The sequence below is a fragment of the Ovis canadensis genome, chromosome 1 (assembly GCF_042477335.2).
Source record: "Ovis canadensis isolate MfBH-ARS-UI-01 breed Bighorn chromosome 1, ARS-UI_OviCan_v2, whole genome shotgun sequence".
Classification (NCBI taxonomy): domain Eukaryota; kingdom Metazoa; phylum Chordata; class Mammalia; order Artiodactyla; family Bovidae; genus Ovis; species Ovis canadensis.
In genome coordinates, this window is record NC_091245.1 from 269009916 (window position 1) to 269027939 (window position 18024).

An 18024-nucleotide genomic window follows, 5' to 3' on the forward strand; every position below is an offset into this window, starting at 1 on the left:
AGAACAGGGAAGGGTCCTGACTTAGCAGGGACCGCAGAGGGGCCTCTCTTCCGCACCCCTGCCCCCGGGGGTGCCTTCCCCCCCCCCATCCGCACCCCTGTCCCCTTGGGTCGCCTCCCGGCCCCGCCCTGCCGCCATCCACGTGGCCGCAGCGCCCCCCGGTGGCCGCCGTCGCGCCGCGGAGGGGCAGGGGCGCGGAGCAGTGGCGCGCGGGGGACGGGACGGGGCGGGGCGGGGGCGGGGTCTGGCGGCGGCCCTTCCCGCCGCCCCTCCCTCTGCCCACTCGGCGCGGTCTTGCGCGGTCAGGACCCGGAGCCTCTTCGCTCCGGACGAGTCCAACGAGGGCGTCCGAAGCGCGGTGAGGTAAGGCCACTGGCAGCGCAGTGCCGCGCGGCGCGGGGACGCGGGGAGTTGGGTCTTGCCCGGTGGGGTCCGCCCCCGCCGCGGTGCTCCCACTTGCACCGCCGGCCTCGCCTGGAGCCCCCGGGTCCGCTCCTGGGGCGCCTCGCGCGGGGACCCTTCCGGCTGCCCCCTTCTCTCCTGGGTAGAGCCGGGTCCCCGTTCGGGGCGCCGTGCGGGGGCTCCTGCGCCTGCCATCCATGCCCGGTCCCCCATCTGCAGCCAGACCCCTGGCCGTTCCTGGGAGGTTCTGTCCTGTGTCTCGTGCCTGGGGACATCTCCAGAGTTTGAGGAGGCGAACTCACTCCCATGGGATGACCCCCCCCCCCCCAACACGAAACTGGGCACGAAGTGTCCAAGGGTGCTGGCCCCCCTCCTCGGCTCAGCTGAGAGGGAGCGGTTGTCCCTCCTCCCCAGAAAGACTCATCCCTAGAATGAGCTCCCAGGGGCCAGCTTCCCTGCAGTGGGCCTCAGGGGAGGAGGGGTCCCTGACATTCCGATGGAGAGCAGGGGAAGGGGGTCACAGTCACACCCCACCTTCGCAGGAGCCAGCAGGAGCCCAGCCTGCCAGAGTCCTCTGAGGCTGGAGCATCTGCCCCCCAACCCGAGAGTCTGCTGAGGGAGACTGAGGGGAGCGCGGGGGGGGGGGGGGGGGGGGGGTGGCGGGGCGAGCGGGTGCTGACTATGCTGGGCGGCTCCCCCGTATGGGCCGGCCTCACACCCGCCCCAGATCCTCGGGATCCTCCCCAGCAGAGCTGGGGACAGGGCCTAGCACCCACTGGGGTGGTGGGGGAGGTCTGCCGCTGGGAATACCTGCTGATACCAGTAAGGACGACCGAAAACAGCAGGATGCCACCCCTGTGTTCCTGCCATCCTGCCCAGGGCCCCCAAACAGCCTCCCAGGCACCTAGGGAGGAAGCTGACGGCTCCCACACCCCTAGGCCACCCAGCTGTCGCCAAGGAAAGGCTCTTCACTTGCAGATTGACACCCAAAAAGGAGGCTTGAGGCCCACACATTTCCCTGGGTTTAGTTTCTAGTAAAGGAGCTCTGGCTTGGAGGCCCTCTTACAGCAGGGTTTATTCCCTGCCTGCCTCTGTCTGCCTCACCAGGGCCAGGAGGCCTGATGGGAATTTGGGGCTCCTTGGAAGGAGGGAAGTGGTCTGCCTCCTCTTGTCGCTTGGTGGCAGGAGGTGGGTTGGGGAGAGGGCCTGGGCCCCTGGGGCATAGGTGACTGGAGGGGCTAGACGCAAGGGGCAGAGATGTGTCCATTCGGCCAGACGTGGGTCTCAATGGACCTCTGAAATACTCTGGCCACTGCAAAGCTGCTACCCTGGGCTGATGAAACTGACCTGGGGGCAGGGCTGTGAAGACCACAGCAGGTTGAGGGCAGTTGTTGGGCCCGCCCAAGGTGGAAGCCACAGGCAAGGCAACATATAGGAGACCAGGCTCTGGCCACTAGGTCACCTGGTCGGGCAGGACACATCCACAGCTAGTGGACTCTGCGTCGCCAGCCAGCACAAGTGGCTCTGTGGTGCAGTGGACCTGCCTGAAGTACCTTGGGTCAGTCGAGCTCCCTGGAATGGGCCAGTGCCTGGGAGAAGAAGCAGGACTCAGGGGTCTTCCCAGGCCTCAGCAGAGGGTGTGGGCCAAGCCTGCCTTCCTCTCATCTGTAGGACAGGGTCTCCAGGTACAGAGTGGAGGGAGACTGAGTTTGCTGCCATGAATGCTTTATGATACCTGGAAAACTTGATTCTCATGATTATTTTAAGAAAAACCCAAATAGTTTGATTCTTTTATTTTAAACCCCACCCCACATTCCACTGGATTGGTCCCTCCTGTGACTCCTTTCAAACATTTGTGCAGAGCCGGGGGACCATGGTGTGGGGCACATCTGCAGAGAAGCGGGGCTCATGGGATTCTGCTCACTGAACAGGACCTGGAGGCCAGCCCCTACCATGAGTACTTGCTGGGGTTGGGCCAGATCACAAAGTAACAGGGCAGTTAATGCAAATGGAATTGTTTTCTTAATTTACCTTTTGTGTTGTTCATTGTTGGTGTATAGAAATGCAAATGATTTTTGTGTATTAACTTTGTATCCTGCTATTTAGATTAATTCATCTATGTAACAGTTTCTTTCTGTGGACTCTTCAGGATTTTGTACATGGAAGACCATATCATCTATGAACAGAGATAATTTTACATCTATCTTTTATTTCTCTTTCTTGCCTAATTGTTCTGGCTAGGACTTCCGATACTATGTTGAATAGAAGTGGTAAAAATGGGCATCTTGTTTTGTTCCTGACCTTAAAAAAACTTCTAGTTTCTCATGATTGAGTTTGATATTTGCTGTGGGATTTTCATAAATGGCTTTTATTGTGCTGAGACAGTTTCCATCTAGTCCTACTTTGTTGAGTTTTTGAATCATGAAAGGATATTGAATTTGATCAAAAGATTTTTCTGCATCAATTGAGATGCTCATGTGGGTTTTTCCTTCATTCTGTTAATGTGGTGTGTTACATTAATTGATTTTCATATGTTGAACCATCTTTGCATTCTGGGAATAAATCCCACTTGATCATGATGTCTAAACCTTTTCTATCCTGTTGAACCACTGGGGAAGTCCCTGTTGAATTCTATTTCCTAATATTTTGTTGAGGATTTTAGGCTGTAGTTTTCTTTTCTTGTAGTGTTTATCTGGTTTTGCTATCAGTGGTAATATTGTTCAGTTGCTAAGTTGTGTCCAACTCTTTGTGACCCCTTGGACTGCAGCACACCAGGCTTCCTTGTCCTTCACTGTCTCCCAGAGTTTGCACAAATTCATATTCTATGAGTCAATGATGCCATCTGTAATGCTGACTTCACAGAATGAGTTTGGAGGTATTCCCTCTTCCTCAATTTTTTTTTGATAAGTTTGAGATTGATATTAATTCCACTTTAAATGCTTCATCAGTTCAGTTCAGTTCAGTCTCTCAGTCGTGTCCAACTCTTTGCGACCCCATGAATTGCAGCATGCCAGGCCTCCCTGTCCAACATCAACTCCCGGAGTTTACCCAAACTCATGTTCAAGTCAGTGATGGCATCCAGCCATCTCATCCTCTGTCATCCCCTTCTCCTCCTGCCCTCAGTCCCTCCCAGCATCAGAGCCTTTTCCAGTGAGTCAACTCTTTGCATGAGATGGCCAAAGTATTTAGCATCAGTCCTTCCAATGAATACCCAAGACTGATCTCCTTCAGAATGGAGTGTTTGGATCTCCTTGCAGTCCAAAGGACTCTCAAGAGCCTTCTCCAACACCACAGTTCAAAAGCATCAATTCTTCGGTGCTCAGCTTTCTTCACAGTCCAACTCTAACATCCATACATGACCACTGAAAAAGCCATAGCCTTGACTAGACGGACCTTTGTTGGCAAAGTAATGTCTCTGCTTTTGAATATGCTGTCTAGGTTGGTCATAATGTTCCTTCCAAGGAGTAAGCACCTTGTAATTTCATGGCTGCAGTCAAGCCATCAGGTCCAGGGCTTTTCTTTGTCAGATCTTCAATTACTGATTCAAACTCCTTACTAATAATACTCAGATTTTTCTTCATGATTTTCTCTTTATAGGTTTTGTGTTTCTAGGAATTTGTCCATTTCATCTAGGTTATCTAATTTGTTGATGTGCAACTGATTATAGTACTCTCTTATAATTCTTCTTATTTCTGTAGAATAAGTAGTAATTTCCCACTTTCATTTATGATTTTAGTGATTTGAGTATTCTCTCTTTTTTTCTTAGTCCATCTAGCTAAAGGTTTGTCAGTGTTATTGAACTTTTTGAAGAATCGACTTTTGGTTTCATTGATTTTTTTCTTTTGTCTATTATCCATTTCATTTCTCTCTGCTCTAATGTTTATTATTTCACTCCTTCTGCTAGATGTATGTTTAGTTTGTTTTTTTTTTCTAGTTCCTTAAATTATAAAGTTAGGTTATTGATTTGAGATCTTTCTTGTTTTATGTAAACACTTATAGCTGTAAATTCTCTCCTTCATACTGCTTTTACTGTGTTTCATGTATTTAGTATGTCTTGTTTTCATTTTTATCAGTCTGTGAGTATTTTCTGATTTCCCTAGCGATTATTTGTTAATCTTTTGGTTGTTTAAGAGTGAGTTGTTTAATCCCACAATTCTGTGAATTTTCTAGTTTTCCTTCTGTTGTTGACTTCTAAAGTCATCCCATTGTAATCAGAGAAGATACTTTTCATGATATTTTCTTTTTAAATTTTTTGAGGCTTCCTTTGTTGTTACACTTTTCCCTATCATTGCAAGCCTTACCCTCTCTGGTTGAGTTGACTTCCAGGGGAGTTAAAAGACTGCCACCTCCCCCACCCTTTTATTTTTCTCTTTTTCTCATTTTGGAAGTCAGACATTGAAGACTATAACATTGGAAAGCAATTGCATATACAGGGGAAATTAGACTGGCACTACACATATCTAGGGGAAAGTACAGGCTCAGGAAGGATATAAGAAGACCTTACCTTTACTCTTCGGGACTTCCCAAGTCCCAAGTGGTCAAGAACCTGCCTGTAAATGCAGGAGACATAAGAGATGCAGGTTTGATCCCTGAGTCAAGAAGATCCTCTGGAGAAGGAGATGTCAACCCACTCCAGTATTCTTGCCTGGAGAATTCCATAGGCAGAGTAGCCTGGCGAGCTACAGTCCATGGGGTCACAAAGAGTCGGACACAACTGAAGTGACTTAGCATGTACACACGCACCTTTACTGTTCAGGCTGATCCTTGGCACAGAGACAGCCTACAACATAAATAAAACAAAAACAATCAAAAATAGCAAACCTTAGGGAAGGAGAAGAATCTGATTTCCAGAGTTACCATATTAGACTCAAATGTCTAGTTTTTAACAAGAATCAAAAGGCAAGTAAATGAACAGGAAAATATGGCCCATTCAATGGAAAAAATGTAAACCATCCCTGAGAAAGACATCATGGTGGATCTACTAGACAAAGACTTTAACACAACTATCTTAAAGATGCTCAAGGAGCTAAAGAAGATCTGAAGAAAGTAAAAAATAATGTGTTAATAAAATAGAAATATCAATAAATAGAAAACCTGGTAGAATCAAAAAAGATCTAACAGAGCAGAAGAGCACAATGATTTTATTTATTAGAGGGCTTCAAATGCCAATTTGAGCAAAGAAAAGATCAGTGACATTGAAGATAAGACAATGGAAATTATGAGTCTGAGGAGCATAAAGAAAAAAAAGATTAAAGAAAAGTGAATAGAACCTAAAGGACCTGCATACAGTTTTGGGAGTCACAGAAGGAGAAGAGAGAGAAAAGGGCAGATGAAACATTTGAAGAAACTTCCCAGATTTGATGAATGACATGAATATAAACATCAAGACAAATAAGATGAACTTAAAGAGACTCACACATTACACATTATAATCAAACTGTCAAAAGACAAAAACAAAGAGAAAAATGTTATATCAGCAAGAAAGAAGTGGCTCATCAGATCCAAAGGAACTTCAATAACATTACCAGATGTCTCATCAGAAACTCTGGAAACTAGAGGCAGTGGGTTAATATATTCAAAATGCTAAAAGAAAAGAATCTGTCACCCAAAAGTTCTATATCCAGCAAAACTGTCCCCCAAAATTGAGGGCAAAATTTAAAAATTGCCAGATAAACAAAAGCTGAAGGAGTTCATTACTAGATCTGCCCTATAAGAAATGCTCAAGAGAGTCCTGCAGGTGAAATGAAAGGACAGTAGACAGTAACTTGAAGTCATATGAAGATATAAAGATCTCAGTAAAGGTAAATACATGAGCAATTTTATAAAGCTGTTATTATAACAATAATATTATAACAATGGCATACAACTCACTTATTTTCTACATGATTTGAGAGACTAATACGTGTTTTAAAAAAACAGTAATTAATCTAATGTATACCCAGGAGTGGAATTGCTGGGTCATGTGGTAGATCTATCTTTAGTTCTTTTGAGAAGCCTCCATACTGTTTTCCACAGTAGGTGCACCAACTGATTACACAGTGGAATCCACCAATTCCTTTCAAAAGTGCATGAGGGTTTCCTTTTCTTCACATCGTCATCAACAGTTGTTTTTTGTATTCTCTCTGATGATAACCATTCTGACATGTGTGAGGTGATATCTTATTGTGATTTTGATTAGCAACTCCCTGATGATTAGCAGTATTGAGAATTTTTTCCTGTACCTGTTGGCCATCTGCCTTTCCTCTTTGAAAAAATATCTATTCAGTTTTCCTGCCTATTTTTTAATTGGGTTGTTTGTGTTTTTGACGTTGAGTTGTACGAGCTGTTTATATATGTTGGATCAGTTCAGTTCAGTCGCTCAGTCGTGTCCGACTCTGCGACCCCATGAACTGCAGCACGCCAGCCCTCCCTGTCCATCAGCAACTCCCGGAGTTCACTCAGACTCACGTCCATCGAGTCCGTGATGCCATCCAGCCATCTCATGCTCTGTCGTCCCCTTCTCCTCCTGCCCCCAATCCCTCCCAGCATCAGAGCCTTTTCCAATGAGTCAACTCTTCGCATGAGGTGGCCAAAGTACTGGAGTTTCAGCTTTAGCATCATTCCTTCCAAAGAAATCCCAGGGCTGATCTCCTTCAGAATGGACTGGTTGGATCTCCGTTGGATAGTAACCCCTTATTTGGAGAAGGAAATAGCAACCCACTCCAGTATTCTTGCCTGGGAAATCCCATGGACAGAGGATCCTGGCAGGCTACAGTTCATGGGGTCACAAAGAGTTGGACACAACTGAGTGACTAACGCACACACACACAACTCATTACTGGTCGTATCATTTGCAAATATCTTTTCTCATTCAGCAGATTGTCTTTTCATTTTGTCAGTGGTTTCCTCTGCTGTGCAAAAGCTTTTACGTGTAATTAGATTTCATTTATTTAATTCTTGTTTTATTTCTTTTGTTTTTGGAGACAGAGGGAAAAAAAATAGTGCTGTGATTTATGTCAGAGTGTTTTGCCCTGGTTTCCTTTGGGAATTTTATGATATCCAGTCTACATTTAGATCTTCAATCCATTTTGAGTTTATTTTTATATATAGTGTTACAGAATGTTCTAATTTCCTCTTTCACATTTAGCTGACCAGTTTTCCAAGCACCAATTATTGAAGAGACTGTCTTTTCTTCATTGTCTATTCTTGCCTCCTTGGTCATAGATTAATGACCGTAAGTGCATGGGTTTATGCACTGGGCTCTCTGTTCTTTCCTGTTGATCTATATGTCTGTTTTTGTGCCAGTACTATATTTTTTTGATTACTGTATCTTTGTGGTATAGTCTCCAGCTCTGTTCTTCTTGAAACTGGTATTATTGTAACTTTATTTTGTAACTCCACATTTTGTTTTCTACGTAATTTAAGGGACCAATGCATTAAAAATAATATTTGCTTGGTTTTTGGAGCAGTTTTTTGTGTGTATGTTGTTTAACTTAAACTGGCTTCCCAGGTGGCACAGTGGTAAAGAATCTGCCTGATAATGCAGGAGACACAAGAGACACAAGTTCTGTCCCTAGGTGGGAAAGATCCCCTGGAGTAGGAAATGGCAACCCACTCCAATATTCTTGCCTGGAAAATTCCATGGATGGAGCATCCTGGGGGCCTACTAGACTATGGGGTCACAAAGAGTCGGACATGACTGGGCAGGCAGCACAAAGTTAAACTGGCATAAATTCCAATTATATTGTTATAATTTTATAATGTTGAGTTAATCCCATAGTAATCATAAAGAAAGTACCTAAAAACACAAGAAGAAATGAGGAAGGGATGTAAATGTTTTACTACAACAATCAGCTACACAGAAAGGAAGACAGTAATGCAGAAAATGAGGAACAAAAAACTATAAGGTATATAGAAAACAAATCGCAAAACTACAGAAGTAATTCTCTCCTTATCAATAGTTATTTGAATTGTAAATGGATTATACTGTCCAAGCAAAAGACAGATACTGGATGAATGGACTTTAAAAAACACCATCCAGCTAAATACTGTCTACAAAAGATTCACTTTAGATCCAAAGACACAACTGGGTTGAAAGTGAAAGGATGGAAAATGCTATTCCATGCGAATAGGAACCAAAAGAGAGCAGGGGCAGCTATACCAACACCAGGTAAAGTGAACTTTAAATCAAAAAGAGTTATAAGAGGCAAAGAAGGATATTATATATTAATAAAAAGTTTAAGACAACAGAAAACAACATATTATAGTTGTAAATATATACACAATAGCAGGCTATCAAAATGCTTAAGCCTTAAAAATGTTAAATCTTGATCAAGCATTGGGAAGATGGTTGCCTGGCTCTTGGTCTGTTTCCACTCTGCCCATGTTGCTTTGTTGTAATAAAGGTGATATGTGAGAGCCCAGTTATCACGACTGTGGACTCAAAACCATGCTGCCTGGATCTGGAGCTCAGCTACTAGCTGAGCACCTTGGTCAAGTTACCTATCTTGGTCTCAGTTTCCTCATCTGTGAAATGGAGGTTATATTGGCACTAATATCCAAGGGCTGTTGTGAAGGTTAAAAATCTGCAGTGTACCATCTGGTGCAGAGTAATCATGGGCATTCCATGCCACTTCATCTTTTCTGTTTTCTTCAAAGACTTTTCAGTCCATGCTCTACACACAGTTATTTTCTCCTCCTGGATTTTATTTGGGTGCCCTGCATGAGGTAGGATTACTTTTAGTCATATTGTGAGCCCTTTTCCCAGCCTTCTTTCACTGCTCTGAAAGCAGCCATCTCATCTTTTCAGCTCTTATATGGTTTTATGCCACTTGCTGTGTGGTCTTCTGGCCATTTCCAGCTCCAAAACAATAAATACTTCATTACTGTGATTGTATTCCATTATTGCACTTGATAGCATAAATTTTATCAACCTTCATTTTTTATTTTTCTCACCTACTCTTATTTATTCCTTCAGATGAACCTAGGATTTATTTTGTCAACAAATAATGGCAAAAAAGAAAATTTATTGGAAATTTTAGTCAAAATTACATTCAATTATAGATTTGGTTAGAAATAACTGATATTCTGAAATAACTGATATTCTTAAGTATTGTGTCTCTCATCTAAAAACAAGGTTTTTCTCTCCAACTGTGTTCTTTGGAAATTTTTTGAGTTTTTTCCATAAGTCATGCACATCCTTAAGTTCTTGTTAAGTTTATTCCTTGGATTTATTTTGGTTTTCTTGCTAGTGTAAATAGTATTTTTTCCATTACCTTTTCTAGTTGGTCGTTCCTGATAGAAGAAAACCTGTAGATTTTTGTGTATTTTCCTTATAACTGCCTCATTGAAACCACTTTCTCTCTCCCCTAAACTTTGTTCTGTTTATCTTATTGAGTTTTCTAGGTAGATAGTACCATCTTTAATAAGGAGTTCCCATCTCATCCTTTACAAGATTTATACTTGTTTCTTTTTACTGTCTTATTGCACTGGCTTCCGATACAACGGTGAGTAATAGAGTGAGATCAACAAACTTTGTCTTTTTTAATTTTTGTACTCTAATGGTCATTCTTCAAGTGCAGGAGTTTTAAATCCAGAGTCAGTTCCATAGATGGGTCCACTGAAGTAATAAGGAATATGATTTTTGTACACGAGTAATCTGTGTATTTGTGTCGGGTAAAATTGTCCACATTCTTAAAGGAGTCTGTGACCCATGGAGACAAAAACATCTATGTCAGTTTTGTGTAAAATTTGATTGTTGTTCAGTTGCTAACTTGGGTCTGACTCTTCATGACCCACTGGAATGTAGCACACCAGGTTTCCCTGCCCTTCACTGTCTCTTGAAGTTTGCTCAAACTCATGTCCATTGAGTGGGTGATGCCATCCAACCATCTCATCCCCTGTTGTCCCCTTCTCCTCCTGCCTTCAGTCTTTCCCAGCACCAGGGTCTTTTCCAGTGAGTCATCTCTCTGCATCAGGTGGCCAAAGTATTGGACCTTTAGCATCAGTCCTTCCAATGAATATTCAGGGTTGATTTCCTTTAGGATTGACTGGTTTGGTCTCCTTGCAGTCCCAGGGACTGTCAAGAATCTTTTCTAGCACCACAATTCAAAAGCATCAATTCTTTGGCATTCAGCCTTCTTTATGGTCCAATTCTCACATCTGTACATGACTACTAGAGAAACCATATCTTTGACTAGATGGACCTTTATCAGCAAAGTGATGTCTCTACTTTTTAATACATTGTTTAGGTTTGTCATAACTTTTCTTGATTTGAAATTTATATACTTTATGGTGTTAATCCAACTCCTAAATCTCTTATGGGGTTTTGCCTTGTCTGATTTTTTTAATCATAAATGGATGTTTGGTGGCTTTAATAGAGCTGTTACATACATACCTTATTTTAATGTACTTCACATTATTGCACCTTGCAGATATTTTGGTTTTTACAGATCAGCAGCTTGTGGTAACCCTGCATTGAGCAAGTTTATCAGAGCCATTTATTCAGCTCTATTTGCTCACTTTGTGTCTCTGTCACATTTGGGGAATTCTTGAAATATTTCAGACTTTTTCATTATTACCTTGTTATGGTGATCTGTGATCAGCAGTCTTTAATATTACTAATACAACTCTCTGAAGGCTCAGATGATGATTAGCATTTTTTATTGATAAAATATTTTTAATTAAGCTATGTATATTGTTTTTAAGGCATACACCATTTCACACAATAGACTACATTATAGTGTGAACATAACTTTTCTATGCACTAGAAAACCAAAAAACTCCCTAAACTCCCTTTATTATATTTGCTCTATTATGGTGGTCTGGAACCAAATCCACAATACCTCTCTATTGTTTGCAGAAACTCCTTGCAGAATATTTTTTAGGAATGGTGTGGAGGTGGCATAGATCTGAGCCCATTTACATCTGAGGTGCTTATCCATTTTTTACTCTTTATTTGTTTTTAATTGAAGTATAATTGATTCACAGTATTGTGTTAATTTCTGCTGTACAGCAAAATGATTCAGATATACATGTATATGCATTCTTTTTATGTTCTTTTCCATTGTGACTTATCTGAGGATATCTAATTTACTTCCTTATGCTATATAGCAGGTCCTTGGGTTTTTATCCTTTCTAAATGTTAGTTTGCACATACTTACCCCAAACTCCCTGTCCATCCTCTCTCCCCCTTGGCAACCACACATCTGTTCTCTATGTCTGTGAGACTGTTTCTGTTTGGTAGATAAGTTCATTTATGCCATATTTTAGATTTCATATCATGTCACTTATGTCATATGGTATTTATCTTTGTCTGACTTAACTTCACTTAGTTTGATTATCTCTAGTTACATTCATGTTGCTGCAAATGACGTTATTTTGTTCTTTTTTTGGCTGAGTAGCATTGTGGAGAAGGCAGTGGCACCCAACTCCAGTACTCTTGCCTGGAAAATCCCATGGATGGAGGAGCCTGGTGGGCTGCAGTCCACGGGGTCACTGAGGGTCAGATATGACTGAGCGACTTCACTTTCACTTTTCACTTTCATTCATTGGAGGAGGAGATGGCAACCCACTCCAGTGTTCTTGCCTGTGGAATCCCAGGGACAGAGGAGCCTGGTGGGCTGCCGTCTATGGCGTCGCACAGAGTCGGATATGACTGAAGCGACTTAGCAGCAGCATTCCATTGTGTGTATTAAATATGCACTGCCTCTTCTTTATCCACTCCTCCGTCAGTGGACATGTAGCTTGTTTCCACGTCCTGGCTATTGTAAGGAGTGCCTCTATGGACATATGGGTGCATGCATCTTTTTTAATTAGAGTTTTGTCTGGATATATGCCCAGAATTGGGATTTCTGGATCATATGGGAATTCTATTTTTAGTTTTCTGAGATGTTTATTCTTGTATATGAAAGATAAGGTAGCTGGGTAGACATCCTTGGGTCATTCTATTTTCCTGTCAAAATTCTGAATTATTGTCTCATCTTCAGTCTACAATGTTGTAGAAGAAGAGTTTGATGCCTCTATTAGTGATTTATTGCTGTATAATAAAGTATTCAAAAACAGTGATTTAAAACAATGTGCTAAGTCACTTCAGTCATGTCTGACTCTTTGTAACCCTATGGACTGTAGTCCGCCAGGCTCCTCTGTCCATGGGCTTCTCCAGGCAAGAATACTGGAGTGGGTTGCCATGCTCTCCTCCAGGGGAATCTTTCTGACCCAGGAATCTAACGTACATCTCTTATGTCTCCTGCTTTGGCAGGTAGGTTCTTTACCACTAGCGCCACCTGAGCATTTACTATCTCGTAATTTATTCAGGTTAGGAATTCAAGGGAGGCTTTGCTGGGTGCTTCCAGCTCAGGGTCCCTTGCAAGGTGCAGGCAGGATATTGGCTCTGCCACGGTCATCTGAAGTCTTGGCTGGGATGGAGGCTCTGCCTCCAAGATGGCTCACTCACCGCTGTCAGCTGGAGGCCTCATCACCTCCCCTCATGAGCTGCTGCAAAGGCTGTTGGCACGTCTTCATGTCATGACAGACGGCCTCCTCCTTAGCAAGCAGTTTAAGAGAGGACCAGGCAGAAGCCACCATGCCTTTTATGTCCCACGTGTGGAAGGCACACAACACCCTCCAAGTTATTCTGTCGGCCACAGTGGTCAGTGATAATTTGGGACTGAGAGGACTCCAAGGGGGATACCTTGGAGATTGCCTCCCATAGGGCAAAGTGATTTTTCCCTTTGGGTATTTCTGTATTTTGTTGTTGCTTTTGTGTTTTTCCACTGGGTAGATACTTTTAGAAGTTTTCATTACATTTGAGAATAATATTTTCTACCAGTACACTTTATTATGTGGGCCTCTTATTATTATGTGTGTTAATGCATGGTGTGTGTGGTGTATGATGTGTGAGTGTGTGGTGTGTGTGGTATAGGTGGTGTGGAGTGTGTTGTGATACGTATAATGTGTGTGTGGTGTGTGTATGATATGTGTGGTATGATGTATGTGTGTGATGTGTGGGGGGATATGGAGTGTGTGTGTGGTATGTATACTGTGTGTGTGGTGTGTGGATGATGTGTGGTGTATGATGTGTGTGTTTGTGGAATGTGTGTGGTGTGTGTGGTGTGGAGTGTGTGTGTGATATGTATAATGTGTGTGTGGTATGTGTATAATGTGTGTGTGTGAGATGTCTATGTATGTGGTGTGTGTGGTGTGGAGTGTTTGTGTGATGTGTATAATGTGTGTGAGATATGTGTATGATGTATGTGATGTGTGTGTGAGATGTCTGTGTGATGTGTATAATGTGTGTGAGATATGTGTATGATGTATGTGATGTGTATGTGAGATGTCTGTGTGTGGTGTGGAGTGTGTGTGTGATATGTATAATGTGTGCATGGTGTGTGTATGTATGATGTATGTGAGATGTGTATGTGAGATGTGTATGTGAGATGTCTGTGTGTGTGGTATGGAGTGTGTGTGTGACGTGTATAATGTGTGTGTGATATGTGTATGATGTATGTGATTTGTGTGTGAGATGTCTGTGGTGTGTGTGGTGTGTATAATGTGTGTGTGGTATATGTATGATGTGTGTGATGTCTGTGTGTGTGTGTGATATGTATAATGTATGTGTAGTGTGTGATGTGTATAATGTGTGTGGTGTGTGGTATGATGTGTGTGTGTAATGTCTGTGTGTGTGATATGTGTGGTGTGGAGTGTGTGTGTGTGATGTGTATAATGTGTGTGTGATATGTATGTGATGTGTGTGTGAGATGTCTCTGTGTGTGGTGTATGTGTGGTATGTATAATCTGTGTGTGGTATGTGTGTGATGTGTGTGTGATGTCTGTGTGTGTGATGTCTGTGTGATATGTATAATATATGTGTGCCATGTGGTGTGTATAATGTGTGTGGTGCGTGGTATGATGTGTGTATGATGTGTGAGTGTATGATGTATATGTGATGTCTGTGTGTGTGGTGTGGAGTGTGTGTGTGTGATATGTATGGTGTGTGTTTAATGTGTGTGGTGTTTGTGTGATGTGTATAATGTATGTGTGGTGTGTGTATGTGTGAGTGTGTGATGTGTATAATATGTGTGGTGTGTGGTTTGATGTGTGTATGATGTGTGGTGTGTGTATGATGTGTGAGTATATGATGTATGTGGGTGTGATATCTGTGTATGTGGTGTGTGTGGTGTGTGTATGTGTGTGTGATGTGTATAATGTGTGTGGTGTGTGTATGATGTGTGGCGTGTGATGCCTGTGCACATGGAGAAAACTGCTGATCTGGGTGAGTCTCCCGTCGGTCCCCTCCTTCACACAGGACATGGTGGGCCTCCTGGCGCCCTCCCTGGGGTCCCTCCTCCATGGGCCTCAGGGTGAGGGGTAGTAGAAGACAAAGCTTTGCCTACATCCCACGCTCAGCCCTCACCGGCCCCCTAAGGTCCAGTGACGGCCATCACCAGTGGTTGGAGGCTTCGGGGTTCTTCAGAACCCCTGGCCTCCGCCTCACTCCACCTTCTCAGTCAACACAATCGAGTGTCCTCTGTAAACTAGATTCCTCTGGGCAGGGAGTTCCCTTCCTCTGGGTACTTCCCTCTGTCTGGGCACAGCCATCACCTCCTGCAGGAAACCCTCCTGGACTTCCTGATGCTCCCATGGAGCTTGCTTTAATCTCTGCACCCAGGCTGCGCAGGGCAGGGGGGAACCATGAAGGTCCCACTCAGAGTGGACCCAAGGCCTGCAGTCTGTGCTCCCACTCAGTTATTGTGGTCCCCACCCAGGCAAGGGAACAAGGCGCACCCTGAGCTGAGGTGCTTCCTGACCTCCATGTGTCCCCCCGGCATCATCTGGGGAGGGGGCTGGGGGCCGGTCATGTGAGGGTGGGGCACGGTCTGCAGCGCCACTCTCCCCTTTTGCAGGATGTCGAGGCGCAAGGGTGCTGCCAAGATGCTCCGCAGCCCCTGCTCCGCCCTCCTGCTCTGGGGGCTCCTGGGGGCCGTCCATGCTCAGCAGCAGGAGGTCATCAGCCCCGGCACCTCTGACAGGAATAGCTGCCCAGGTACGACTGGTGTGGGTGTGGTGGGGCGGGGCCGAGTGGGGCAGGGATGGGGCGGGGCCTAGGGTGATGGGGCGGGGCCTAGGTGGAGGGGCGGGGCCTAGGTGGAGGGCCGGGGCCGGCTGTGGGGAGACCTAGTAGGCAGACCCCAGGACCACCGGCTCAGGCCCCGAGGTGACGCCTGTGCATCCCCAGAGAAGGCCGACTGCCCGATCCACGTGTACTTCGTGCTGGACACATCGGAGAGCATCACCATGCAGTCCCCCACTGACAGCCTGCTCTACCACATGCAGCAGTTCGTGCTGCAGTTCATCAGCCAGCTGCAGGATGAGCTCTACCTGGACCAGGTGGCCCTGAGCTGGCGCTACGGTGGCCTGCACTTCTCCGATCTGGTAGAGGTGTTCAGCCCGCCAGGCAGCGACCGGGCCTCCTTCACCAAGAGCCTGCAGAGCATCAGCTCCTTCCGTCGGGGCACCTTCACCGATTGCATGCTGGCCAACATGACCCAGGAGGTCCGGCGGCACGTGGGCAAGGGTGTGGTCAACTTCGCGGTGGTCATCACCGACGGTCACGTGACCGGCAGCCCGTGTGGGGGCATCAAGCTGCAGGCAGAGCGGGCCCGCGAGGAGGGCATCCGGCTGTTCGCGGTGCCGCCCAACCTGAAGCTGAACGAGCAGGGCCTGCGGGACATCGCCAACACACCGCACGAGCTCTACCGGAACAACTACGCGACCATGCGGCCGGACTCCACTGAGATTGACCAGGACACCATCAACCGCATCATCAAGGTCATGGTGAGTGGCGGGCTGGGGCAGGGCAGCTGGAGGCAGTACACGCTCCAGGTCTGTCTACCCGCTGTGAAGTGACTGAAGGGTGTGGGCCGGGGGTGGGGAAGGGTCTGATGTCTGCCCTGATGTCCTGGGTCCCCGCCCAGATGAGGAGCTGGTGCCACCTCCAGTTCCCCACTCACCAGGGTTTCTCTCTGTGTCTTTTCCGCAGAAACATGAAGCCTATGGAGAGGTGAGAGTGTCTCCATCCCAGGCCCGCAGCTGCCAGGGCCTCTGACTCAGAAGAGATGACCACTTCTCCTTCCCACACTCCACTCCCAGGAGCTAGGACAATGACAGGGCTGAGGGAGCATGACCCCTCTGCTCCCTGTGCAGCATCAGGGTCACCTGCAATCCCTGTGGATGAGGCTGGAGGTTGAAGGTTGCCCCTGGGCTGACAGGCACTATCCACCTAAATCAGGCCAGGAGGAGAAGGCAGGTGGCCAGCTGTGTGCCCAGTGTGGGACCCTCGTCCCTGTGCTTCCCCAGCACCATCTCACAGCCCTGGCTCCTACAAGCCTGCCCTTTCCCAGGACAGCTGCTCAAAACACAGAGATTTAACATGCAAGAACAGTGGAGACTGGCCAGCAGCAACTTAATCCTTCCTATTGCCAGTCATTGCTTAACCCAGCCTTGGTTTCCCAAATGTGACTAGAGCACTCATGTGGACCCCCAAACCTGTCCCTGGTGAGCACAGAGGCCTCCTGGACACCTCTCAAGTCTGTTCCATCACACAGCCCCGCTCTCAGGATGGCCCAGCGTCCAGGGGGCCCAGGCTACGCCCCACCCTCCCTCCCTCCCTCCCTCCTGGTACTTGTGACCCTGGCCTCACACACTGCCCCTTGCTTCTGATTTCAGTGCTACAAAGTCAGCTGTCTGGAGATCCCTGGGCCCCCTGGCCCCAAGGGCTACCGCGGACAGAAGGTAAGATGCCCAGACCACCGGTGGGATCGATGTCACAGGAAAGCCCCTGACCTCTCCCCAGCTCCATATCTTAGGGTCACTGCACCTTGGATGGACTCACCACTTCACACCCTGGAAGATCTAAAATTCAGTTTTTATCAACTTCCTTTCCTATGGCATTTTCAGAAAAGTAGGAATACTTATAAATTAAGATTTGCCCATAAAATACTCCTCTAAAGTAAGCAAGCATGCCCATGTATGTAAAGAAGCATGAGCTACATTACTGTTAGTAACATGATGAAAATTCATACAGGGCACCCATGCTTGTCATTTATTAAATAAGTGGTTTTTAAGAGGTCAGGTTGGCCCTGCATTTTCTTAACAGCAGAGGTGTATAAAATGAAATTCTTCCAAAATTACTACCTGAGTATTAGAAATGCCAGTGGCTCATGTCAGAAAGCTGCTTCTTTCCAGATTCCGGGGTGAGGTATCTAGGTGCTTGTCTGCCAGGCCGCTGGTCACATGTTCCCGCTGCCTCCCTGGTGACTCCAGTCCCAGATTCAGGGGTGAATTTACCTCCAGAGGCAGCTTTGGCCACCCATGGCAGGGCTGTGACTCTGGTCCTTGGTGGGGAGGGGGTGTCTCTGGAAGCTGCTGCAGGGATCACTGTGGTTAGTGTGGGGGCAGAAGGAACCCCAAAACCAGGCACAGCTGTTCAGAAGCCTCTGCCCACCCACTAGTTCCTGTCTGTTGGTCTCGCTCTTCCTGGATCCCGAAGACCTTCTGCTCCTTACTCCTCCCTCCTCTGACCACCTCTCACTTCTGCCCATCTCTGCCCTGAAACTGGAAGCATCTTAATAAGTAGATGCATTT

General features: G+C 45.9%; 1 protein-coding gene across 4 annotated transcripts in view; it reads left to right on the top strand.

The window, feature by feature from the left end:
- Positions 1–244: 244 nt before the first annotated feature.
- Positions 245–18024, top strand: part of COL6A2 (collagen type VI alpha 2 chain) — a 32212-nt gene continuing 14432 nt past the window's right edge. For 3 of the 4 annotated variants that reach the window (XM_069567052.1, XM_069567046.1, XM_069567059.1), the window contains exons 1-5: positions 279–363; positions 15285–15424; positions 15617–16215; positions 16421–16441; positions 17107–17172. In XM_069567052.1, coding sequence (XP_069423153.1) covers positions 15286–15424; positions 15617–16215; positions 16421–16441; positions 17107–17172 — 825 coding nt within the window. In that variant the 5' untranslated portion in view covers positions 279–363; position 15285. Of the gene's footprint in view, positions 364–15284; positions 15425–15616; positions 16216–16420; positions 16442–17106; positions 17173–18024 lie in introns of all 4 variants that reach the window. The other variant, XM_069567070.1, reaches the window with a different exon arrangement.